The sequence below is a fragment of the Lepidochelys kempii genome, chromosome 11 (assembly GCF_965140285.1).
Source record: "Lepidochelys kempii isolate rLepKem1 chromosome 11, rLepKem1.hap1, whole genome shotgun sequence".
NCBI lineage: Eukaryota > Metazoa > Chordata > Testudines > Cheloniidae > Lepidochelys > Lepidochelys kempii.
Window position 1 is genome coordinate 18,849,339 of NC_136390.1, and position 27,640 is coordinate 18,876,978.

Here is a 27,640-nt window from a genome sequence, read left to right on the forward strand (position 1 = left end):
GCTGAAAAAAGCTCCAGTAGGAGCTTAAGAGTATCTTTAAAAGGTAATGTGAAATGTCTGAAGCAGGAGCACTACACATACACAGCTTTCCTTTTTAAATAGTTTCATGGAGGTTCTGAGTGTCAGTCAACGCATAGCATTAAATATGGTGCAGAGTACATGAAACCAGAGCTGCTAAGACGTCTGCATTTTGTTGTTTGCTTTTTTCTTCTGTTACAGAAAAATCTCCTGATTAATTCTTAGAATTCCTAGGACTCAAACTTTGAAATCCCTATGAACCAAGCTTTTCCATTGTTTTAGGGGGAAAGAGAACATTTTGGCATTATTTGGCACTATTGCAGCTATTGTCATTGCTAGTCTTCCTTGCTATTATGTAGAACTCAAGAATTTAGGCCATTTTCTGTCCTATCAAGTTAGTTTATCATGGAGGTTATCACTTAGTTTCTATAGCAGAGCTACTTCCCTTGATGGAATAATTGATATATGGTAAATGTGGAGCAGAGAATTTTCTATGTAGAATAATTATATTTTATGCCTTGTGTAAACTTTTTCAGTCGCCAGCCTTCTATTTTGCCCAATCACATTATTGCCATTCTCTGATCCTCCTAAGTTTCACCTTAAATACTTGTTTCATTTTAAGAAGCACTGGTATAACCCTTATGTTAAGGTAACATTCTGAATGAAGCAGAGGCACAAACATTTGTACATTCAAATGTATAACTTTTCACTTCTAAAGCTCTTTTGATGCAAAGATCTTTTAACATTACAAAGTGTCGCTAAGTATTATTTCTGTTTTACAGAAGGAGAAACTCAGACAGGTGACTTGCCTGAGTTCACACAGCATGACACTGGTAGAGTTGGGAATAGAGCAAAGGCCTTCCAACTCCCATTATGCTGTAGTTTTTAAAAAGCCTATTTCACTAAAGCCTTTTTTTAACAGTTGCCCTGAGTTGGATCTGTTTAAAAAAACAAAAACAAAAAAAACCCTCGTGCTTCAATCCCTTAAAATGTTTTAGCATAGAGCTTCCAGCATCCTGTCTTGACATTTATAGTCTGCTATTATTGCAATTAGTTATGTATAACTGTTTACTCATCCCCTTTGTGAAATCCTGTACAAATATTCAACACAGGCTAGGTCTTTAAAGTTTCTTGGGATTTGGATCTTAATCAGCTTTTCTATAAAGATGGGATACATTGAGCATTCTTCAAGTGATCATCCACATGCATTCCACTTGTGGTGCACATGCACCCCAGGCATGCAAGATAAGATTCTTTTGGCCAGCAATGTCCGTTGGCCCCTCCACCTCCACACCCAACCGAGGGCATAAAGGGCAGAGCAGGCCCAACCATCGCTCAGTTGTTTGTTACCACCTGTGGCAGTGAGACAGAACCCCTACAATGTCCACTTGCTTCTCTGTGGATGGTGCTAGTTTAGCGTCAGTGGTTAGTTAGACTTGTTGCCTTTAGGTAACACATGCAAAAATCATATAAGGCTGGAACTCCCTCCCTGCCCTCTTCCTTACAGGAGTTCTAGCAAAACGACAGAAGTGAAACCACCGGGGCTTAAAACCAGCCTTTTTGTGAAGCTTTAGTGCCACTTAATGGTGGGCACTCGAGGTGCCTGTTTTGTTTAGGAGAGGGGTATGTCCCCCCTCCTCTAAGCAGGCTCAAAAAGCTAGAGAAGCCCACTTAAGATTGTTCCTTCTGTAGTATTATATGCAAGCCTCCTTGCACGTCGAAAGGAAGGATTCAGCTAGACCTCAGTACTCTGGTCTGTCTGCTTACACAAGGCACGTGACTCATAATTCTGACTTGTCTCAAGCTCAGCATTCAAGGAGCAGCCAACTGCTGCCTGAGAAGGATCCCTCTGGTGCCCTGGAACTAACTGTTAGAACAGGAAGTACCCACTAACCCTGCTGACTGCTTCTCTCTCAGTACCAGTCGTTCAGAACCTGGCACCTCAGTATTCAGCACTTCTCTACAGGCAACCTTGGAACCAAGTTCCTCTGTCCTCAGCACATCAATAGCTAGTGTGTTGGTACCTAGGGCATATACTGTGCCAAGGTGATTTATCTGAGAGTCTGGTGCTGGCTGTCTTGTTCTGAGAGGTTGAGGGTGGTGATAGCTAAGTCATCAGATCTTGAGACGTCACTGTGACAGTTAAAGGGGGTATTTCTGGTACCAACTGCACCCACTACTCTGTTAAGGAGAGAACAGAGCCAGGGCACTTCTGAGAGGATGCCCGTTCCTTGACAGAGGTGTACTACTTCATCATCCCTGTCAGGGCATAGTAGGGACTCTTCACCTGCATACCCTTCTTCCCCTGTTTGGGTAGCACAGTGGGAGAGACTCTGGGGAGCAATCTGAAAGGGGCAGTAGAGCTTATAGAGACCATCCCTCCTGGTGTCCCCTAACTCCCCCACCCATGCTGTATCAGCCTATTGGATGCCCTACAGGGGTGTATCTATATTCTATTTAGAATGTATTATTGGTCCTGCCAGCGTTTGATCGTTCTTCCCCGAAGAAGCAATATAGACTAAACAGCTCGGCCAGCTATTGCAGCCTCAGATTCTGGAAAAGCAGGAGGAAAGTGATGAATAGTAGTATTTATAAGGGGAAGAACAACTCAAACCCATTGCAGTCTCCTCTTTCTCTCCCGAGAAGGCAGTAAATCACCCAATGTCATCTCAAGTTGATGACTTCAAGGCATTCCAGGACCTCATCAGGCACATGGTAGAGACTCTATGTATACCTGTGGAAGTGGTGCAGGAGAAACCTCACAAACTCCTGGACATCTTGTGTCCTCCCATGCCTGGCAGTTTTGCCATGCCTGTACTGTTGGAACCTGTGAAAGACCTGTGACTCATGCCAATATCCATTCCATCCACATCCAAGTGAGCTGACAGAAGGTCCCAAGTTCTTTATTCCCACCCATTACCAGCATCACTTGTGGTAGCTGCCATCTAAAAGAGGCCGAAGCAGCAGGGGCTTCCCAAATGTTAACCTAGGAAAAAAGACCCTAGTAGTCTGGATCTGTTCAGATACACACTCTGTCTGCCAGCTGGCAGATGCCCATAGCTAAGTACCAAGTGCTTCTGTCCAATTACAATTATTTGAATTGGGACAAGTGTCTGAATTTGTGGGCAGGGTACCTCAAGAACACCAAGAGGAACTAAAGACCAGCATGCCCAAAGGATAGCTGATATCTTACACTTCCTTACAGGCTACACTGGGTGCATCTGACACAGCGGTGTGTACTGTGGAAATCTGTGAAGATTGGAGCCAAGGAGATCTTCTGAGACACCTCTATGTCCAAACATCTCAATTGAGGGCCTACCCTTTGAAGGCAACAAACTTTTTAATTTAAAGACAGACGAGGCTTTCCATTCCTTAAAATATCTAGGGTGCCTCTGCTCCCTGAGCTGTTATGTTCTAGATGGAGGCAAGTATTACCAGATATTTTCTTCAAGCAGAATTTCTCTGCCAGGTCAAAGGATCTCAGAACTGCCAAGAAAGAAGCAGAGGTTTCAGCAACAACATCTCTGCCTTTTCCTCTACTGCTGCCTGTTTGAGGAAAGTTCCTATTTTTGAACTCTGCAGGACAGCTACATGGACTGCAGTCCACGCATTCAGAAGACACTACTCTTTTGTAAAAGTTTTCACATTGGGTGCCTGCGGTCATTGTTTAAGTAAAACTTCTACTATCCATCTCCAAGCAAACAGACAACTGCTTGTTAGTCACCAACAGTGAAATCCACATGAACAATTGCTCAAAGAAGTAACAGTTTATTTACCTTTATAGTAACTGTGGTTCTTTGAGATGTGTTGTCCAAATGGATTCCACATCCTGTCTTCCTTCCTTGCTATTACAGTATTTGAGCCCTGTAGGACTCTGTATGGGCGAAGGCACAAAGGGATAGTCAGGCCCACGCTGCCCTGTGTCCCCTTACGTGGCGGGATACATCTAGGGTGACAGGTACAGCCACAATGGACACTGCTGGCCAGAAGAATCCAGTCTCCCATGTATGTGGACAGCATGTCTCCAATAACGACAGTAATGTTCTTTCACTGCTCCCGGAATTCACCAACACATGGGTGTTTTTCATCCTGACATTTTTGAGGTATTTGGCTCATCTCTCCATGAGGATTGTGCATCTCCTAGAATTTTTTCCATTTGTTTTTGTATCTGTATCTTACATGCATTCACCTGCACGTTTACCACTGCCGCTCTGCAGTCCACACTCTTAAGGCTAACAGTTTATTTTCTGCCTTACCGTCCAAGCAAAATGGCATCAAGGTTGCAAGTCTTAAGTCTGATGGGCACATTGGTAAGTGGAGTTGGATTTCTCCCCTTGTCTTGGTCCAGCTTCAGAGCCCTCCCCATTTAAAACAAACAAACAAACAAAAAAGGTAATACACCAGATCACAACAAAAAATGAAACTGGGGTTTTGGAAACCACAAAAAACAGTCTGCCTGATAGCTTGCTTGAGTCACTGCTACTCACAAGCATGTGACACTGCCTTCCTTCACCTAAATAAGGTGATATTTTAACTAGGGCTGTCAAGCGATTAAAAAAAATGAATCGCTATTAATCGCACTGTTAAACAATAATAGAATACCATTTATTTAAATATTTTGGATGTTTTCTACATTTTCAAATATATTGATTTCAGTTATAACACAGAATACCAAATGTACAGTGCTCACTTTATTTTTTATTACAAATATTTGCACTGTAAACAAAAGAAATAATATTTTTCAATTCATCTAATACAAGTACTGTAGTGTAATCTCTTTGTCATGAAAGTTGAACTTACTAATGTAGAATTATGTACAAAAAAACTAAAATAAAACAATCTAAAATTTTAGAGCCTGCAAGTCCACTCAGTCCTACTTCTTGTTCAGCCAATTACTCGGACAAATAAATCTGTTTATATTTGTAGGAGATGATGCTGCCCACTTCTTGTTTACAATGTCACCTGGAAGTGAGAAAAGGTGTTCGCATGGCACTGTTGTAGCTGGCGCCACAAGAAATGTATGTGCCAGATGCGCTAAAGATTCACATGTCCATTCATGCTTCAACGACGATTCCAGGGGACATGCGTCCATGCTGATGACGGGTTCTGCTCGCTAACAGTCCAAAGCAGTGTGGACCGATGCATATTCATTTTCATTATCTGAGTCAGATGCCATCAGCAAAAGATTGATTTTCTTTTTTGATGGTTCGAGTTCTGTAGTTTCCGGATCAGAGTGTTGATCTTTGAAGACTTCTGAAAGCATGCTCCACACGTCGTCCCGATCAGATTTTGGAAGGTACTTCATATTCTTAAACCTTAGTTCGAGTGCTGTAGCTATCTTTAGAAATCTCACGTTGGTACCTTCTTTGCATTTTGTGAAATCTGCAGTGAAAGTGTTCTTAAAATGAACAACATGTGCGGGGTCATCATCCGAGACTGCTATAACATGAAATATATGGCAGAATGCAGGTAAAACAGAGCAGGGGACATTCAGTTCTTTCCCAAGGAGTTCAGTCACAAATTTAATTAACGTGTTTTTTTTTATTTTTTTTATGAACGTCATCAGCATGGAAGTATGTCCTCTGGAATGGTGGCCAAAGTATGAAGGGGCATACAAATGCTTAGCATATCTGGCATGTGAATACCTTGCAATGCCATCTACAAAAGTGCCATGCATATGCTTGTTCTCGCTTTCTGGTGACATTGTAAATAAGAAGAGGGCATCATTATCTCCTGTAAATGTAAACAAACTTGTTTGTCTTACCAACTGGCTGAACAAGAAGTAGGACTGAGTGGACTTGTAGTCTCTGAAGTTTTACATTGTTTTTTGAGTGCAGTTAATAAACCAAAAAAATCTACATTTGTAAAGTGCACTTTGATGACAGATTGCACTGCCGTACTTAGAATCATAGAATATCAGGGTTGGAAGGGACCTCAGGAGGTCACCTAGTCCAACCCGCTCTTCAAAGCAGGACCAATCCCCAACTAAATCATTCCAGCCAGGGCTTTGTCAAGCCTGAACTTAAAAACTTCAAAGGAAGCAGATTCCACCACCTCCCTAGGTAACGCATTCTAGTGTTTCACCACGCTCCTAGTGAAAAACTTTTTCCTAATATCCAACCTAAACCTCCCCCACTGCAATTTGAGACCATTACTCCTCGTTCTGTGATCTGCTACCACTGAGAACAGTCTAGATCCATCCTCTTTGGAACCCCCTTTCAGGTTGTTGAAAGCAGCTATCAAATCCCCCCTCATGCTTCTCTTCCTCAGACTAAACAATCCCAGTTCCCTCAGCCTCTCCTCATAAGTCATGTGTTCCAGTCCCCTAATCGTTTTTGTTGCCCTCCGCTGGACTCTTTCCAATTTTTCCACATCCTTCTTGTAATGTGGGGCCCAAAACTGGACACACTACTCCAGATGAGGCCTCACCAATGTTGAATAGAGGGGAACGATCACATCCCTCGATCTGCTGGCAGTGCCCCTACTTATACAGCCCAAAATGCCATTGGCGTTCTTGGCAACAAGGGCACACTGTTGACTCATATCCAGCTTCTCATCCACTGTAACTCCTAGGTCCTTTTCTGCAGAACTGCTGGCTAGCCATTCGGTCCCTAGTCTGTAGGGATTCTTCCATCCTAAGTGCAGGACTCTGCACGTTGTTGAACCTCATCAGATTTCTTTTGGCCCAATCCTCTAATTTGTCTAGGTCCCTCTGTATCCTATTATCCTCCAACGTATCTACCTCTCCTCCCCATTTAGTGTCCTCTGCAAACTTGCTGAGGGTGCAATCCACAGCATCCTCCAGATCATTAATGAAGATATTGAACAAAACCGGCCCAAGGACCGACCCTTGGGGCACGCCACTTGATACCGGCTGCCAACTAGACATGGAGCCATTGATCACTACTTGTTGAGCCCATATACTTGTTTGAGGTGAATTGAAAAATATGATTTATTTTATCATTTTTATAGTGCAAATATTTGTATTGAATAAATATTTGATTTCAATTACAACACAGAATGCAATATATATGAAAATGCAGAAAAACATCCAGAATATTTAATACATTTCAGTTGGTATTCTATTGTTTAATGGTGCGATTAATTTTTTTAATCGTGATTAATTTTTTTGAATTAACCGTGAGAGTTAACTGCGATTAATTGACAGTCCTAATTTTAACTGCTTTCATACTATAAATGTAGCCTGATAACTTTACGTATTCAATTAGTTGCATATTATTTTACTTAAGTCTTTGTTACATAAATATTAAATCTGTTACAATTCTGATTTTAAATATATCAGACTCCACAGGTTAATCAAAAACTGAATTGTTAGAATATGTAGTTAGATAATCAGGTGGGGAATTTTCTAGGATAGGTAATGTCTCTGATAGGGTAATTGTGGAATTAACATACATTTTAGTGTTTAATATTAGCTATATTTTTAACAAACTCTTGTGTGGTGTGAGTGGTCTGGAGGGAGAGGAGGAACTTTTTTGCAAAAGAAAATAAGTCTTCACATGTTTTCAATCTTTAGGTTTCAGTGCCTCAAGGTTCCCAAGGAATGCCCCAGCAGACATATCAGCAGCCTGTTATAATTCCCAGTCAGTCTAATCAAGGACTGCCCACAACAGGAATACCTGTTTATTACAGTGTCATTCCATCAGGTCAACAGAATAATTTAAGGTGAGTAATTCAGTAACTTGATCTTCAATAACCTGCTTATTACTTTCCAGTCCCCTAACAGAGTTTGCTTCAGGATCTTAGTATTTTCAGTATTAGTTCCTAGAGTAGCTTTGTGGCCACTTCTTACAGCTAGGTAAAAAAACTATATATTTTTATGTAACGTTTATTTCCTATTAGAATCATAGAATATCAGGGTTGGAAGGGATCTCAGGAGGTCATCTAGTCCAACCCCCTGCTCAAAGCAGGACCAATCCCCAACTAAATCATTCCAGCCAGGGCTTTGTCAAGCCTGACCTTAAAAACCTCTAAGGAAGGAGATTCCACCACCTCCCTAGGTAAGCCATTCCAGTGCTTCACCACCCTCCTAGTAAAATTTTTTCCCTAATAACCATCCTAAACCTCCCCCACTGCAATTTGAGACCATTACTCCTCGTTCTGTGATCTGCTACCACTGAGAACAGTCTAGATCCATCCTCTTTGGAACCCCCTTTCAGGTTGTTGAAAGCAGCTATCAAATCCCCCCTCATGCTTCTCTTCTGCAGAATAAATAATCCCAGTTCCCTCAGCCTCTCCTCATAAATCATGTGTTCCAGTCCCCTAATCATTTTTATTGTCCTCCTCTGGACTCTTTTCAATTTTCCACATCCTTCTTGTAGTGTGGGGCCTAAAACTGGACACAGTACTCCAGATGAGGCCTCACCAATGCCGAATAAACGGGAGTGATCACATCCCTCTATCTGCGGGCAGTGCTCCTACTTATATAGCCTAAAATGCCATTAGCCTCCTTGGCAACAAGGGCACACAGTTGACTCATATCCAGCTTCTCGTCCATGGTAATCCCTAGGTCCTTTTCTGCAGAACTGCTGCCTAGCCGCTTAGTCCCTAGTCTATAGTAGTGCATGAGATTCTTCCGTCCTAAGTGCCAGGACTCTGCACTTGTCCTTGTTGAACCTCATCAGATTTCTTTTGGCCCAATCCTCTAATTTGTCTAGGGCCCTCTGTATCCTGTCCCTACCCTCCAGCGTATCTACCTCTCCTCCCAATTTAGTGTCATCTTCAAACTTGCTGAGGGTGCAATCCATGCCATCCTCCAGATCGTTAATGAAGATATTGAACAAAACCAGCCCCAGGACCGACCCTTGGAGCACTGTGTTTGATACCGGCTGCCAACTAGACATGGAGCCATTGATCACTACCCGTTGAGCCAGATGATCTAGCCAGCTTTCTATCCACCTTATAGTCCATCCAGCCCATACTTCTTTAACTTGCTGGCAAGAATACTGTGGGAGACTGTATCAAAAGCTTTGCCTAAAGTCAAGCAATAACATGTCCACTGCTTTCCCCTCATCCACAGAGCCTGGATGCCTGCCATATTTACTATTCTTTCTACCCAGCGGGATGGTTTGTTCCTGCACTCTCAATAAGGATTCTTTAAAATACAGCCAGCTCTCCTGGACTCCTTTCCCATTCATGTTATTCTTCCAGGGGATCTTGCCCATCAGTTCCCCAAGGGAGTCAAAGTCTGCTTTTCTGAAGTCCAGGGTCCGTATTCTGCTGCTCTCCTTTCTTCCTTATGTCAGAATCCGGAACACAACCATCTCACAGTCACTGCCTCCCAGGTTTCCATCCACTTTTGCTTCCACTACTAATTCTTATTCATGCAAGGTAGGTAGAACACAAATCAAAACAAAAAGATTCTCAGGTTACTTCTGGAAGTAGCTTATTGTAACAGAATTTCTAATTTGAGTATTTGCTGAATCATTCTGGGAAGTGGTTTTCAACCGGGGTATGCGTACCCCTGGGGGTATGCAGAGGTCTTCCATGGGGTACATCAACTCAATTAGATATTTGCCTTGTTTTACAACAGGCTACATAAAAAGCTCAAGTGAAGTCAGTATAAACTAAAAGTTCATACTGACAGTGACTTGTTTATACTGCTCTATATACTATACACTGAAATTTAAGTACAATATTTATATCCAATTGATTTATTTTATAATTATATGGTAAAAATGAGAAAGTAAACAAATTTTTCAGTAATAGTGTGCTGTGACACTTCTGTATTTTTATGTCTGACTTTGTAAGCAAGTAGATTTTAAGTGAGGTGAAAGTTGGGGGTACGCAAGACAAATCAGACTGCGGAAAGGGGTACTGTAGTCTGGAAAGGTTGAGAGCCACTTGTTCAGTGAACACTGTTTTTACGCCAAGCCCCAGGAAATGCATTAATTCCTTTTTGCCATGACACTTAACATTTTGGAGAGATTTCTTTAGTCACTAGGTTTGTCACAGAAGTGATTTTTGGGAAAGGACAATAATAAAGATTTGAGTCCTCAAAGTCAATGGCTCTCTCAGGATTCCTGTGAGTCCAGCTCTCTGGCCCTGAGAAGTCAGCGAGTAGGCTTCTCCATTGATCTCCTGCCTTCAGCCTGCTCTGGCTGTCTCGCTTTGAGCCAGCATGCAATTCCCTGTTCTGCTCCCTGGCCTTCAGTCTAACCTTGCATTCCGTGCACAGCCAATGCTCCTTTTGAAGCCAAAATAAAAGCGTGGTTATGCAAGGTATACAAGAAAAGCCTCTTAAATTTGTAAGCAACTTTAAGGCCCAATTCTGTGGCTCTTTACTCTCAGTGCTCCCAACTCATATAACTTTGTTGCAAGTCTCTCAATATTTTTAAAGGGATTTCATGAATTTCTGACTTCAGCCTTCTATCTTTCAAATTTCAGTCCATCTCTGATTCCCCCATTACTGTCAATGGGACTAAAGCTTCAGGGTACCCTCAGCGAAGATGGTGGCCCTTTTTCACCTTGTGGAGGCCTTGATAGGAGAATTTGGGGGTGCCTAGAATTAGACTGTGAGGCAGGGTATTAAACAAAGTGAAAATGAACATGGAGAAGAGAGAGATCCACAATGTCCATCCTATATGGGCCTCTGTCCATCTATTTTACTTGTATACTTTATAATAATCATTCATGCCAAAAGCTATCACCATCTTCATTGTTTCTGCACTCATCGAAGTCAGCAAATTATTTATGGCCAAAATGTTGGTGGATTATGTCTTCCTGTCCTCTACATTTATTCTCGTTTACATTTACTAACAGACATTGTAATCTTTGGACCCAGGAGTCTGAAAACTTTCCTGGAGGACCTGTTCAATGCACACATTTTTGTATTTGAGCTTTCTTGCTTGTAGATAGGTTTTGTGTCACTAACAGTTTCTAAAATTATTCTTAAAATTAACAATATCTTTCAGAGCACAGACATGAAAAGATGTAGACTGCTGTTCTCTAAGTCCTGGTCCACACACCGTTCTTGTACAGCTAAACCTGTTGGGGATGAGGCTGTTTTTACAGGAAATAATTACATTTTTAAATTATATCTAATTTCTCTTTTTACAGAAATAATTATATAGTACAACCCCTAGTGTAGACACAGTTACACTGGTGTAAAGTTACCTTATCACCAGTAAAGTTTCTTCCCTTTCCTGGAAGGGAATACCAAAATAAAGCATCTTCATACTCATATCACTTCATCCCCACTAAGAGCTTATGCTACTTTAACTATACCAGTATAGTCAAAGTGATACAACTTTCTAGTGTAGACCAGGCATAAGTCATGAGGTGTGAAGAGTCCTGAAATTTCTTTTTTAGTCTCTGTTTTCAGAGAAAAGCAGATAATGCATATTATTAAAAAAAAAGCATTCTATTTTCTTTCAGGAATTGGTATAAAAATTCCATTTACCTGTATGTAGCATGTGTTGTCAACTACTTCAAAAGCCATGGTTGAAATATTGTGTGTGTGTGTATATATATATATATATATATATATATATATATATATATATATATATATATATATATATAAAATACTTTTTAATTCTCATTTATGTCACCTTCGTATTTTTTACTGCAGTTCATCAGTAGGATATTTGCAGCCTCCAGGATCAGAGCCAATGCAGTTTCCTAGAACATCTTCCCCGTGCAACTCACAGCAGCTTCAAGGACAACAGTGTACAGGTATGGGAATATAACTTTGGTGGTTGATGAAGTAAACAGAACTACATTTTCTGAATGACTAAGAAAAAGTTCTAGTTGTTATTATGCTGTGTATTTTGATAAATGCGGCTGAAAGGGGGCAATTTAGAATTAACCCATGCATTAACTTTATAGATATATTTTAAAACCAGCAGCTGATGTCACTAAGTTATACTGGGGATTTAATCTGATTTCTCACTTTTGTTTGCCTCATGTTATGGAAACTTATTAACAGTTTTTCTCTAAAATGTAATGACATATTTCAGTATGCCATGCTTGTATATGTGGTTGAGAGTTGACAGGAGAAAATTGAAAACACAAATTAAATTATTAATGAAGAGATCATTTTTGAAAGACAAGGGAGTTTACTGAAATATTTCTCCCTTACTATTTATAACTTGCAATACATCATAGTAATTATATGTGTTACAGTTTGGAACTTTAAAAAAAAGAAAAGAAAAGGAGGACTTGTGGCACCTTAGAGACTAACAAATGTATTAGAGCATAAGCTTTCATGAGCTACAGCTCACGTCATCGGATGCATACAGTGGAAAATATAGTCGGGAGATTTTTATATACTCAGAGAACATGAAACAATGGGTGTTACCATACAGACTGTAACAAGAGTGATCAGGAAAGGTGAGCTATTACCAGCAGGAGAGCGGGGGGGGAGGGGGACCTTTTGTAGTGATAATCAAGGTGGGCCATTTCCAGCAGTTTATTTCCCCTCCTACTGTTCTTGTAAACAAGGGGAAATAGTTTTACTTTGTGTAATGACACATCCACTCCCAGTCTTTATTCAAGCCTAAGTTAATTGTATCCAGTTTGCAAATTAATTCCAATTCAGCAGTCTCTCGTTGGAGTCACTTTTTGAAGTTTTTTTTGTTGAAGAATTGCCACTTTTAGGTCTGTAATCGAGTGACCAAAGAGACTGAAGTGTTCTCCGACTGGTTTTTGACTGTTATAATTCTTGACATCTGATTTGTGTCCATTTATTCTTTTACGTAGAGACTGTCCAGTTTGGTCAATATACATGGCAGAGGGGCATTGCTGGCACATGATGGCATATATCACATTGGTAGATGTGCAGGTGAACGAGCCTCTGATAGTGTGGCTGATCTGATTAGGCCCTATGATGGTGTCCCCTGACTAGATATTCTTGTAAACTGGTGGAAATGGCCCACCTTGATTATCACTACAAAAGGTTCCCCCTGCCCTGCTCTCCTGCTGGTAGTAGCTCACCTTTCCTGATCACTCTTGTTACAATCTGTGTGATAACACCCATTGTTTCATGTTCTTTGTGTATATAAAATCTCCCGACTATATTTTCTACTGTATACATTCGATGAAGTGAACTGTAGCTCACGAAAGCTTATGCTCTAATATTTTTGTTAGTCTCTAAGGTGCCACAAGTACTCCTTTTTACGGATACAGACTAACACAGCTGCTACTCTGAAACTTGGAACTTTTGTGCAACTTCTGCTCAAATTCACTTTCCTAAATCTTGTTGGTTCCTATGGTTTTATATAGGCTGGGGTTCCACGTATGTTTTAAAAAGGAATAAAATTTAAATTATTGGTGGATCTCCTTAGAGTTATTCAATAGGGATGGTTGTCAATCTGTAAAGATGATTGTATCTCCTTCCAGCTGGCCATATAGTCTAGAATTGGGACATCTAAGTTTGAGACTTCATTTTGCACCTGATCCAGCAGAGGCTGGGTACATCATGGCAGCAGTGTACTTAGCTCCTGTGCTCAGGAGACAGATTCTAGACTTCATTAGTTGAACCAGGAACAACAGTGGAGAAGTCATGCTGGGGGAGAGGTGTGGAAATAGTAGGCATTCTTCAAGCTATGGGCAGGGGGACAGTAATTTGTTCAACTAGAGGTGAAGGGGAACTAACTCCTCCCAGATTTGTATATGGTAGGCTTATTCATTGTTTTTACTTTCCTAGTTTATAACAACCATTCTGTCCAAAGAAGTATAGTAAGTTATCAAATTGTAATAGTTAGTCAGGTTATCAATTGTGTCTGTATGAAGTATACTCATTGTTTCCTTTATCCCCCACGGACCTTCCCTCCACTGATATAATTATAAACTTTAAAAAATGAAACTCCAGACAAAACAATGGCTAATTTCAGTGGCTTTATTGTGGGCAAGTTTCTCCAGATGAGAACATGATTTGGCAGAATCACCTAGCTAGCTTAAACCACATTTCAGAATAAAATGGTGTGTTTGTGCATGTACTGAAATAAATAAATAAATCTGATTATTATAATAATAATAGTAGCAGTCGTATGGAGCTTTTCACATACAAAGTGTTTTACAAACCTTAGTTTGCGTTGTTGTAGCCATATTTGTCCCCAGAATATTAGAGACAAGGTGGGTGAGGATATATATATTTTTTTTATTAGACCAATTTTTGTTGGTGAAAAAGATGGGCTTTTAATCTTATACAGAGCACTTCTTCAGGTCTGGGAAAGGTACTCAGTGTCACAGCTGAATACAAGTTGGAACAGATTGTTTAGCATAAGTAGTTAACACATGTTGTAAGAGACCATTCAAAGTTAAGTGGCCAGTCATAGGACAAAAAAGGGGGGCTAGTGGGTTGCAGATTGTTGTAATAAGCCATAAATCCACTGTCTTCATTAAGTCCATGATTTTTATTGCCTAGTTAGAGGTATGATTTTAAGCTCTCGGCTTGTCTTTTGAAGGTGTTGTGCGGATTTCCTTTGAAGGTGAGAGATCATATATGGAGTGATCATTTTGTGAAACATGTTCACTCATGGGTAAGGCCCTGCTTAGTTTGCAATGTTGCAGAAATTGCAGATCCCGCAATATTCTACTTCCACTGCAGTTTTGACAGCAGGAGCCCCTGCTCTTAGACCCAGGCAGCCAACAGCGGGACCCCCACTGTCAGCCCCGGACGTCTGCTGTCAGCCCTGGGCTCCTGCGCTCAGCTCCAGGTGGCCAACAGCGGGAGCCCCTGCTGTCAGCCCCAGGCTCCTGCTCTCCACCCTGGACAGCCAACAGCAGAAAATCACGGAAAAGTAATAATGGACCTTATTACTGCAAATAATAATGTCGATTATTACTTTCCTGTGATTTTCCATGGCTTGTCTGCAACTCCGCCACAACTTTTTTTGACAATCATCCCGCTATTGAAGTAAGGCCTTACTCATGGTGTTTGTCTTTTTATAATGTCTCTGTGTGATTGCCTGGTGTCACCTACTTAGTTTTTTGGGTATATAATGCACTGGATGAGGTACACCACATGTTGGGGTGGGCCTAGTGGGACCCATGAGTTTTGAAAGGTGTGTTATGGGGGTATTTATGATCACAGTAGTGGAGATATGTCTGCAGGTTTTGCATCTGTTTTTCTGGCAGAGTCTGGTGCAGCTTTGAATTGGTGTGTCTCAGTCTGTGAAGAGCTTGCTTCTGATGAGCTTGGTGGGTACAAAGACCAGAAGATGGAGTTCAGGAAAGATTTCCTTGAGGACGTGGTCACCATCAAGTATGGAGTTGTAATTGTTTGATGATACCCCATATGGTGTCCAGTGTGACAACTAAGGGTGTGCTGTCAGAAAGGTTTTTTTTCCCCTCTATTGAAGCAGTGTATTTGGGGTAGATATGTGAGTGTTGTTGCTGTATCGGGGTGGAGGGGGTGACCTCAAGGATGGTGTTCTGAAGGAGATTGTTGATGTAGCAGAGTTTCTGGAGGAAGTAGGTTTTGTCCTGGAGGAACCTGGTCCTTTGTGTGGTGATGAATCCTGATATGCCTTCAGTAAGAGTGCCATGGCCAGATGGGATAGGTCTACCTGGGTTCCCTTGTTTGTGTATCTTGGGAAGCATGTAGATGGTCTCTGGGGTGGGTTCATGGGGGATGAGGATGCGGAGTTTCTTTTCGAGGTGTTCGGGGAAGGATTAGAGGTTATTCTTAAATTCTTTGGTGAATTGTGCTGTGGAGTCATCTTTATAGTGGTGTCAGAGTTTTTGGTTGGCCTTATTAACATAGTCATCACAGTTGAAGACGATGATGGCACCACCTTTTCTGTTGGTTTGATCACTATCTGGTGGTTGGATTTCAGGGACTGTATAGCTGTCCTCTTAGCGGTGGAGAGATTGTGATATGTTTAAGGATTTCACAGACAATTTTTTTCCTGAAGCTGTTGATGTAATGATAAAATGTGTGGTTTCGTCGGTTTTGGGGTGTCCAGTCAGATGATTAATTTTTCCTATGAATTGGTAGGGGCTGGCAGTTGTGGGTTGTCATGATTGTTGCAAAATAATCTGTTGAGGTAGAGACAGTGAAAGAAGTCTTTTCTAGTTCTTCATAAGTTAGTATGATATCAGGTTTTGTGATAGGTGCAGAAGTTCAGTCCCCTGGAGAGTACAGATAATTCAGATCCAGTTAGGGGTAGTCTTGATGATAAATTGATGACATTGGAGTGTTGTTTAGTATCCGTATGGTGGTCCTGGTACTCCGGTTTCTTCCAAAGGTGTTCAGTGGGTTATGGCGTGCTGTAGAAGCTTTAACTTCTTGATTTTGCGTTGGATAGCTGTCATAGGGGTTTTTTTGATAATTGTTTTGAGTTAAAGTTTACAACTGAACGTTGACTTAATATAGCTTTGAAACTTTACTCTGCAGAAGAAAAATGCTGCTTTAAACCATCTTAATTTAAATGAAACACAGTTTCCTTACCTTATCAAATCTTTTTTAAAGTTTCGCTTTATTTTTTTTAGTAGTTCACGTTTAACACAGTACTGTATTATAGTTGTAGGGTGGTTCTGCTGCTGTCTGACTGCGTACTTCCAGCTCCAAATGAGGTGCGTGGTTGACCAGTCAGTTGGTAACTCTGGTGTTCATAACTCTGAGGTTCTATTGTAGACAAGTTTAGAACTGAGATTAGAAATATCTCATATAAATATCAGTCCTAGGAACAGACCAGTTGCTCACACTCCTCTCTTTGAGAGCCATTGCCCTATAAACTGTTTCATATGAGAAGTTTGTTGGATAATTTTTATACCCCTTTCTAATATTAAGCTTAGTGTAATAAAAATCAGCTCTTCTTCTCTTGACTGTATAGGCTCTACAGGATTGACAGGAGTAGAAAGAAACAAATGCTTTTGATTTTGTTTTTGTCAGAAAATGGGACTGAGTACTTACAGGGAGCACAGAGTCACTTCTTGTGTTAGAGAAGCATTTTTAGGTAGTGAAACTTTTATGTTTAGAGAAGCTGTGTTAGGTAACTTTTAGAGGTTTTATAAAAAAATTTTTTTTTCCTCAGTCTGAGTCTCAGCAGTTGGACTCCTAGTGCTAAGGGAGTCTGTCTGAACAGATGGAGAGTTACAAAAATAATCCCAGTAAAATATGTGACATATAGACACTGCATATGTCATGATCTGTAATTCAGAGGTTTAATTGGCAAACTTTCAGGATGAAATGCAGTCTTCATTTATGCCTTTGCCACTTCAAAATTATGCTTCCATGACAACCATGCCCAATAAAATCTTTATACAGTCCCATCATATAGGTTTCAGAATAGCAGCCATGTTAGTCTGTATCTGCAAAAAGAACAGGAGTACTTGTGGCACCTTAGAGGCTTAATTAGCCTCTTACAGTTTGTATGGCAACTTCCACCTTCTCTGTATGTGTGTGTATATATATATATCTTCTTACTATATGTTCCATTCTGTGTATCCGATGAAGTGGGCTATAGCTCATGCTATATGCTATACGAAAGCTTATGCATTAATAAATTTGTTAGTCTCTAAGGTGCCACAAGTACTCCCATCATATATTCTCCCTATATATATAGTTGCATATTTATATTATGTACATTATGATATACATATGATATTTGTTGCTGCATGGTCTGGAGGTTACAGCAACAGCACTAAATCAACGGTTCTACGTTCTATTCCCTATATTGTCATTTGACTCCCTTAGTGGCCTTGGTCAAGTCACAAACCACTCTGTGACTTAGTTTCCTCATTTTTAAAACGTGGATACTACTTCCCTGACATTGTAAAGTGCTTTTTGAGCTGAGGCTGGAAGAAAATTTAGATGTGCAAAATATTATTTTTACTTCATTTATTTTGATGTTTAGTGTTAATCATTTATAGAACTTCATGTAGAGTACTAGTAAACATTTCATAGCATAGTATATTTTGTAAAAATAATGTAGTCTTAGTAATATGAGACCTCACCATAAAACCCTGCAATTAATTATTTGTTTAGAAATGTGGCCAAACCATTGGGCATTTTGTGAGAGTTAACTGATCTGTTGCGTAATGAAGTGGAAACAATAAGCAACTATTTTTGGTAGCTTCCCAATTTAAAAATGCGTCTTCCAAAATATACAGTAACACCAATCAAATAAAAGCAGTTTGTGGTAAAATGTGTGGATTGTGGTCTCTATGGCTCTTTATAAAGATGGACAATTAAAATAAATTCTTACATGAAACCATTTGCCTTATTCTAGGGTTGCCAACTTTCTAATCGCGCTAAACCGACCACCCTTGCCCCTTCCCTGAGGTCCCTCCATTTCCCCCCCCTTTGTCGCTTCCTCTCCCCCACCCTCACTCACTCGCTCATTTTCACCGGCCTATCTGTAAATGAGGATGTTAGCCTCACTTGAGTGTTAGGGATTAATCCAGCTTCCTCTGATGCAAAGCACTATATAAGAGTTAAATATTATGCTTGTTTTTTTACTGGTGACTTTTCTTAAAAAGAAGACACTGAGCATATCGTTGCTAATTGCCATGAAGCATAATGGACAGTTTTTATTTTTATCCAGCTACTTTTGCCTAATGTACAGCATTCCTTGACACTGGCTTAGACTTCAATTTTTAATAATTTGGTTTTTTGCTTTACATATTCACCTGTCTTCAAGTAACGATTGCTCTAATGATTGTTCAGAAAATAAAACCATGGTAAATTTAGAGCATTTTCAACTACTGCTTGATAGAACAATTTGCTTAGAAAATGTTTGAATAATGATATTAAAAGTGTCAATAGCTCAACTCATCTTTACAAATCCTGCTATCTCCCTTTTAAGTGATCTATAAGGATTTTATTTGGTAGCGGAAATAAAATATTCTACAGAAGACAAATCCCTGTATTTTCAAAAACCAGCAACCTATTATCTCACTAGCTGTTTTTTGTCACTTTCCTAATTTTCAGTAAATAAAGCACGAGTTGCATAATGAAGTAATTTCTAACAATAGCCTCCCACTTTTTGTTTTGTAGCGGTAGCTCCACCACCAGGTGGAGGAGTAGTAATGATGCAGCTGAATATACCCAACAATCCTCAGCCTCGAACCCATTCACCTCCTCAATGGAAACAAAATAAATATTATTGTGACCATCAAAGAGGACAGAAATCCACAGAGTTTAGCACTTTAGACAGTGCTACACAGGTATGATTTGGTTTTTTCTCTGAGATCATTTGTATTATGAACCTTGTATTTAAAAAGAGAATTCATTTCTGGAGAGGAACAAAATAAATCCAGTGCTTGTCAAATAGTAATATTAATGTTGTTGTGTCCAGGATTTTAATATTGTAAATATGTGATATAGTCAAGTAAATAAATTTAAAATCACAGACTTCTCAGGGACCAATATCTCTGTGTCATGTTTACTCTAGTTACAGCACAGTCCTCAACTAAATAGTCCTGCCACCTCACCAGCCCAATCACCAGCACCAGTTCAACTATCAAACATGAAAAACCTCCGTCCCACGTTAACACCTCTTTCTATTGTGTCCCAATTTTCTAGATCTTTTGTCCCTGGACAAGGTAAGATTCTTAGCTAACTGAAATATATGTAAAAAATACATGAATATTCCAGGTTTTTTCAATTTTCATCAGTTTTGAGGGCGAATTGTGATTGATTTTTAATGTTTTTGCCAGTGTGTTCAAAAAATGTATTCCTTGAATTATTTTAAAAAATAACTTTATGCTTCCATACCCTCCTTTGTCCCAAATAAAATAAAAAAGCCATGAACTTCATGCTAGTAATGAGGGGGTTTAGAACCATGCAGCTCCTTCTTCATAAATAACTTTCAGCACTAAGGAATTGTAAATTTGGGATATATTTGCTTTAAAGTGTTATATTGAAACCACAAACCTTAATATACTGTCACAACTGATGTTATTTTTAGGGATAGAAAAGATTGGTCAGTCCTATATGCCTACCCATTGCACTAGGTGGGCATGACATGGTACATGGGAAGGAGAAGTAGAAATGTAGGATAAGATAAACTGCCTTTTCACCAGACTGTTCATTCTTTATCCTCAATCCATTGATTAATCCACTGATTGAGCCACTACTTTTTAGATCAAAGAGTTATGTTTTGTACACTGCCCAGAACAGTGAAACAGGACCCTCTAGACATGACCACAGTAATGTTACTAATAATTGATATAGAGCTGTTAGGTAGTGACCTCCCATCATTATCATCAATGGACCAGGAAGTAGAGAGTCCTGCCATCTCTATCCTTTGGTCCTGCCATGCTCACACAATTAATATTTTCTCAGAGAAACTCCTTATAAAAGACCATGAGCAGAACCTGCTGCCATCATTTTAATGGAAGAGCAATGAGTATGGCATTTTCACTGATTAGAGACATGACTGTTCTTCTGTCTCATGGCAAGACAGCTGATTCACAGTGTTCAAATAACCAAGTCCAGATTAGTGAGCCAGCGAATAGCACATAACAATTGATTAGGTAGCTAAAAAGTTTATTTGATTAGTTGCTGCTACCTGTCAGAAACTGAAGGGTAGATGCAGCTCTGGAATTTTAGAATAATGGGTGTGATATGTGGAAATAGTCTGCAGGCAGAAAAATTAAATTCTTTATTGCCTCCCTTTTCAGAAATAAATCTTATTTATTTTTGAACATATTGTCTACAGTGGCTACGTTCCCTAATAAATTACAAGTGTGTGCTAACTTTTACATAAATGTTAGATTACTCATTGTCAATCATGTCTCAACTTCCTTAGTCCCTTTTCATAATCTGTAAAGATTTCTATTCAGTCACCTTACAGACCCCTCAAGTGGATGGGAATTTCAAGATGTGAGTAGCATTGGGCCAGGGGGGAGCTGTGCACATGCTATTTGAAACACTGCAACGAATTTTAATCTTATTAAAACTCTTTGAGGAGATTTGAATCTAGATGAGACTATGGCAGAGAAACCAAAGAACATAAGTGCTTTCTATAACCTTTAAAAATACATTTTTTTAAATATAAGGAGCCCTGTGTCTGCGACTTCTGAACTTGATAGTTTGTGCTCAGTCGATTATTTCCCCACAAGTTTACCATTGTCTGGTGAATTCTTAAAGTGCTTTTTCTTTCTTAAGATGCCAACTCTTGTATTTTTTCTGATAATAATCACATTACAATTATTTCCTTGTATACATTCATTCTACTTTGTATATCATATTTGTGTGGTGTAGACTGTTAAGAGCATTTAGAAAGAGGTTTTATATTAAACCAAGAAAAAGCATTAAGACTATTTTTCTCATCTTCAGGAGATGCCAGATACCCATTGCTCGGCCAGCCACTGCAATATAACCCTCCACCTTTATTACATGGACATGTAACAGGCCAACAGGTATGAACAAGTGCCAACTCCTGGGCATGTGTACACCATGTTAGTCTGTACCACTTGGGCTGTAAATTCTAGTGCAGTGGTTTTCAACCTGTGGTCCGTGGACCCTGGGGATACACAGACTATGTCTAAGGGGTCCGCAAAAGGTTGTCATTACCATAGAACAGTAGTTTTCAACCTGTGGGCTACGGGAGAAATGGGGTCAGGGCGCCGGGGCTTGCTCTGCCAGACCGGCGCTCCAGCCAGGGAGCAAGGTGGAGCTGTGGGGGCTTGCTTCTCCTACCCCGCACTCCAGCTGGGGAGTGAGGTGAGGATGCGGGGGCTTGCTCTGCCCGCCTGCCTGGTGCTCCAGCCGGGAGGTCAGGCAGGTTGGGGCGTGGGGGTGCCCATATTTTCAGGGTCCCTGAGCCCAGGCCCCACTGGCCCAGTGGCTAATCTGCCACTGTCATTATACTGTATTAAAACCATGCAAATAATACCTATTATCATGGTGTATATTACACCTAACATATATGTATTGGCTAACATGCTACTTTCACCTTTTCCTCCTATTTGCCCTCATACCAGGGACTGAACATGCTTTTGTGCAATAGTGCTAGGCTACAGGAATGACACTGGACCCAGAAATCTGGCCCTCTTCTGTACTATCATAGTGTAGCACACTAACTACAGCACTCGGGGACAATCGTTCATAATTTGTAACCCTTGTTACTTGTAACTCAGATGTAACTTTTAATATTACAAATGTAATCATTCTAACTATGTGATGTTTATCTGAGCTTAGTGTCAACCTGGACACAGACATGGAAGCAGAGGAAGGAAACCAGCTAAGAAGGCCGCTTCAGCAGATCTTGGTGCAGGGGAACCAGGTATGTAATTGTTGGGTGATGGTGCAGTCTGAGAGAAATGTTGAATCAAAAACTGAAGCAGTGAGAAAGCATTATTCTAATTTATTTATTGTATTATTCAAACCTGTGTAGGGGAATGGGACTGTGACATCTGATGCAGAATTGGATACGTAACAGAGAGGACTGGATATTAATGGGATGCATGAGAGTAGGAGTTGCCTATGTTGGTGTTGTGTATCTGTGTAGTTAAAGTCGGGGGGGTCCCAGCAGAGAGGAGGTGGTCTGGGGTCATAGGGATTTCAACAGTGACAAAGGCTGTCTATAAGGGTTTAATGTCTGGAAAATATCTGCATGTAGAGTGCAGCAAAATAGTGTGCACGGATGTTGAGAGGGGGAGTGTCTGTAGGAGTTGATTACATGGGATCTCTTGAAGGTGTAGCAGTATGGAAGGTGCTTGTAGGGGGTACAGCAATGTCAATGGATATCTGTTTGGAAGCATAGGGGGTTGTCTGAGGAGTTTGCAGAAAAATGGATGTCTGTGTGGTGGCATTGTGTGTATGTGAGACTTGCAGCAGAATGGGAGTGTCTGGGGCAGCTGCAGAAGTGCCAAAGGGAAACGGAGCTCCAAAGCATGAAAGTTGGTACAATTAATGAGTGAGATAAAGTAGGAGAGGGAGGGATGAAGAGTATAAAAGGGAAGGAAGGTGAAGTGTGAATCAAAGGAAGGTAAGAATAAACAGTAACTGGGCAAAGAGGGAGACGGTAAACAGAGGAAAAGATGGGAATGGAGGGAATGAAGAAACTGTTGTTCAAAAGAAAACAGAGAGGAAGAGAGAACCAGAGTAAACAGTAGATAGGGAAAAACATAGAAAAGAGAAGGGAAAAGAAAACCAAGGGAGACACAGTAAGTAAAATTATTTAATATAAAAGTTAATACCAAAATATTTGTAAGTTACATGTTTAATATAATACAAAATTCTTCCATAACTGCCCTTAGCTTACCAGAACTATGAATGTAATACATCAACTAAATTCATTCCTGATTTACATATTTTTTTTCCTGACAAATCAGAACACTGCATTTGTTGCCAATAAATATGATGGGTGGAACAAAGGTACAACCTCTCTCCATTGTGCAGACCACGGGCAACAAGTGCTACCCAATAAATGGGGCAGGGCATGGCCAGAATACTAGGACTGTGTTCCATTGACTGTTCAAAATCTATTTCTCTGTTGGGTTGTTAGGCCCTGAAAGGAGATTTGGGGGAGAGTTCCTTTTGACTGGACAAGATCAGGTGCACAAGGGGGAAACTAACATCCTCCTTCCCCCAGCTGGCATTATTTGCTTTTTGACAATATATATATTGAACTTAGTTCTGTCTGTGACACCTTGAATAAATCATTTAAGTTCCTCAGTTTATCTATATGTGAAATGGGTACTGTGAGGTTTAATTTTTGTAAATCATTTTGAAATCCTCAGATAAATGATTTTTTTGTGATGGCAAAGAATTGTTTTGTGTATTACCACCAACTCTCTTTGTGGATCAGTGAATACAGAAGGGAGCTGGGCTGCTTTCCTTAGGTAGTCACTGCCATGAGAGCAGATAGCCAAAGCTGTGTTTTCCTGTAAGTTTTACATCGCTGTGAGTGAAGCAAGTCACGGTTCTCACTGTCTCACATTTTTATTGCAACCGTATTTTTTATCCCATTAATAGATCATCCAAGTGTTAGTGCAGGAAGGATTCACGCTACAACTTGCTGCTAACTACAAGTTCATGCAGATAAGCCCTTAAGTCAGAACTGAGGATTTAAGACTAACTGTTCTTAGGGAGCCTGCTGATGCGCACAGTTACTGCACTTTGATCTACCGTACTATGAAACGGTAAGGTATGCATCAGCAGGGTCCCTATGGGCAGCAGGATGGAATAGACTCTCACCCCAGCTTGCTGCAAACTAAATGTTCATGTAAGATAAACTCTTATTATTTAGTGCCTGGTACTACCTTTTAGCCTGCATGCTTAACTCCAGTTGAACGCACTTGGAACTTGAATAGTTTTGATGTTCAGTGCCATAAAGACTTTTTAAAAATAGTAGAAGCAGAATGTATGTTTGTTTGACAGAATTAATTTCACATCTGATGTAGTTTTCACATCTAATGTAACTTCACTATTTTATGTAAGATTGAATCCTTGTTAAATGTAATGACCAGTTTTAATTCTACATATTTCTTGTTTCAGTTGTTGGAAAAGTCTTAGAAATTACTGAACTGCCAGAAGGAATAACTCGTATGGAAGCTGAAAAACTATTTGGAGAACTTTTTAAAGTTGGTGCCAAGATTCGGTGGCTAAGGAATCCCCAGTGTCTACAGACACAACAGCAACACCAACATCGTTATTGTGGCAGTGGAGATAGTAATGTGAACACTGAACCCTCCAAACCTAGTGACTTGGCCTCCACATATACAGTTCTAGCTACGTTCCCTACAATGTCAGCAGCCCAAAATGCACTGAAGAAACAAAGTAACTCAGCTAACAAGTTTAGGCTGAGAACAAGCAAGAAGCACTATGAGTTTCATATTCTGGAAAGGGCTAGTTCTCAGTAGCAGCTACATTGTTGGACATTCAGCCTTTATTAGTTCCATGTCCGTCTCTTCTCTACTTGATTGGCTTGATGTTACAGGGTTTCTGTTATCTTCATAGAGACTCCTGGAATGTGTTCTCATATGACATTATAGCCTTGGAAGAATAATCCAGTGATCCAGCAAGAAGAAGAAGAAAAATAGATATAAAGTTAATCCCACACAACTGTAAGAATCCATTCTGACAAGATATAGAGAGGCAGCTTTCTATGAGGAATGCTGTTAAAATGCCCCTTACTTTTATAATAGTTATGTTTTATATTTCTGAATTCTTGTATCAGATCCAAATCTCTATTGTACAGCAAACTTTTGTTCATAATGAATACCCATATTCAGATTTATATTTTGTAATCCCTTTTCACAGCCAGCACACAGCTATCCATTTTAGGGCAGAGGGCTTGGGGTGGAATGGGGTAATGGAAGGGAGAATAATTAAGAAATTTACACTGTTTTCTAGCCAACTACACACAAGTCTCCAATTAACATATTTCTCTTCCCGTTTCTTTTTCAAATAAAGCAATTTCAATAACTTCTAAACTCCGTACACAGTTCTTTCAAGATTCACTCAGTGTGAAAGATAATTACAAATAAATTATATTCTTGAACTCATTTCTAATCAAACAGGTTAGCATAAGTATTAAAGTGGAATATGAATATGTCTAAACTACAAAGAATGTTCATTGAAGCCAATTTGTTTGTAGTAAAAGGGTGAAGACACTAAAAGGTATCTTCCCCCAAATGACAAAATGTTTGCACTTTGTGTTTCCACTGGTATAAATCTTTTTCTTTGCACTCTAGGATAATTGTGTTAAATAAGTGCTGGACCCTTCTTAAGTCATTTAAATATGTTTTCATCATTTGCAGAGGATCACTGGACATCAGAAGTTTCATTGCACATACAAACAATCTTTTTTCAATTTCTGTGTAATTTGCAAGGCTGTACAATGTGTGCTGATGCAAGCCTTTTTTCAGTTCAAGAAAATAAATGTTTACAAAAACTTTTTCCAGTGCATTTGTTTAAATTATAGGACTGCTTGAAACCTAAGTGAATCCATATTATGCCATTTTGCAAGTTTTCCTCATATTAAACAGAGTTTAACAGAACTTAGTTTACAACTTGCCTAATGAGAGCCAGACCAAAAAAAACTACCTTTTGTCCAGATCTACTCTCCTGTCTATGATATGGTTAATTAAGACTTGGTGCATACTTTAGAAAGCAAATCTTGCAGCATTACACATAATTTATATGTAATCACTGTTCTTTTCATCTTTCGATATAGGTATGTGCTTCTATCACAAGTAATCATAGAAGAGGAAGGCTTTAAGTGGGAATTTAAATGAGGATATGATGATGGGTTTATGAATGATGGAGACAGGAACTTCTTTTATGACTCTGGGAGATGGTGCCAGGGGACAGAGGTGGCAGAGTAAATAGAAAGCTGGTTACAGCCTTGTCTATTAAAAAAAGAAAAAAAAAAAGGCTACCGTTTCTCTGCGGTATTTTTCTAATGAATAAATGTGCCGGACAAAGCCTCGCAGCATTTCCACATAGATTTTATATCACAAATTAAAACATAAACTGATCGTGTCAAGTCAAGATACACACCAAAAAATAGCAAATAGAATTTAAATCCCACCCCTTGCATGCTAATACTGTGACTATCCACAAGAGGTCAGATTCATTTAGATGGAAGATCATGCCCGCATATTCGAAGATTCTGCTTATGGCCTCCAAGTATTTACCAAACTGGATATGCAGGTTTTCCCACATTGCAATAAAAAATGGCCTTTAGAATAGGACCAGATAAAATTTAACTTGTATCTAACCTGTTTCCCTGAAAGTGTGTTTTCTTGACATTACCTGAGAGAGCCCAAGTGGTCTTGATATCCAAACCCCACTTACTTCCACTGTGAAGAGAGATTGAAAAGAGAAGTAAGGCATAGGAAGAGCAGCTGACCTGCTTAGTGATTTGTGGCTAGGCTCCACAAATGAGGAAGGTCAACACCCTACTCTCCCAGATGCTGCAGGATGTAGCATTCTGCAGGTCTTTAGGACATTCAGCAGTGTCACTGGGCTTCTACAACATGGAGGCCTGCAAATTAAGTTTCAAAGCATGGCTCAGGCATTGGTGTGCACATGGGAAGTTAATTCTGTCAAACTGAGAAAAGCATTAATTGAGCTTGAGATATAAAATTGGATGCTTATTCACCCAACCTATAAACCAAACATCTGTACCCAAGCTGGAATAATGAATTGTTAGCTTTTATGTTTCTGTACTCAGTTATTCCTTAAAATGTCACATTTACCATGTAAATTGTTTTGAGCATTCTGCTGTTTGCTATAATTAATCTTGTGGGAACGTGTTTGATTGTAGGCTTGATTTGTTCTCCATATGTCTTGTGGACTTATGCACAGGAGATAGTCTCTCTTCATAATTAAGATTGCAACTAATTTCCATTATAAAGTCCAGTGCTAGCTGTAATATAATATTTGCTTAGAAAATCGGTTTGGCCTGGAAAGAGTTGCATTTCGTCCTAAAACCAAGGAGGAGTTTACATAAAGTTTGAAGGAAACTGGTCAAATCACTTTTCCATTACATGTAATTAAAAATCACCCTGATCTGAAATTTTCATTTTAGTCTATTTCTTAAGTCTCCTTCAGTTCTTGTGCCAACCTTGTCAATGTTCCCACAGTTAAATCTCCTGGAAAGTTGATGTGCTGGTTATATCTGAAGGAAATCCTTCACAATTAAGCAAAAAATGTTTTTGTTCTGGATAGTTATGGACCTAGTCCTGCTGTCAT

General features: G+C 39.8%; 1 protein-coding gene across 13 annotated transcripts in view; it reads left to right on the forward strand.

Annotated features, from left to right (window-relative positions):
• R3HDM1 (R3H domain containing 1) overlaps positions 1 to 25,838 on the forward strand; it is a 167,227-nt gene extending 141,389 nt beyond the window's left edge. For all 13 annotated transcript variants that reach the window (XM_073305350.2, XM_073305337.2, XM_073305338.2 and 10 more), the window contains 7 exons: positions 7,556 to 7,704; positions 11,612 to 11,715; positions 18,986 to 19,155; positions 19,383 to 19,533; positions 21,272 to 21,354; positions 22,136 to 22,220; positions 24,437 to 25,838. In XM_073305350.2, coding sequence (XP_073161451.1) covers positions 7,556 to 7,704; positions 11,612 to 11,715; positions 18,986 to 19,155; positions 19,383 to 19,533; positions 21,272 to 21,354; positions 22,136 to 22,220; positions 24,437 to 24,801 — 1,107 coding nt within the window. In that variant the 3' untranslated portion in view covers positions 24,802 to 25,838. The remainder of the gene's footprint in view (positions 1 to 7,555; positions 7,705 to 11,611; positions 11,716 to 18,985; positions 19,156 to 19,382; positions 19,534 to 21,271; positions 21,355 to 22,135; positions 22,221 to 24,436) is intronic.
• Positions 25,839 to 27,640: the final 1,802 nt, after the last annotated feature.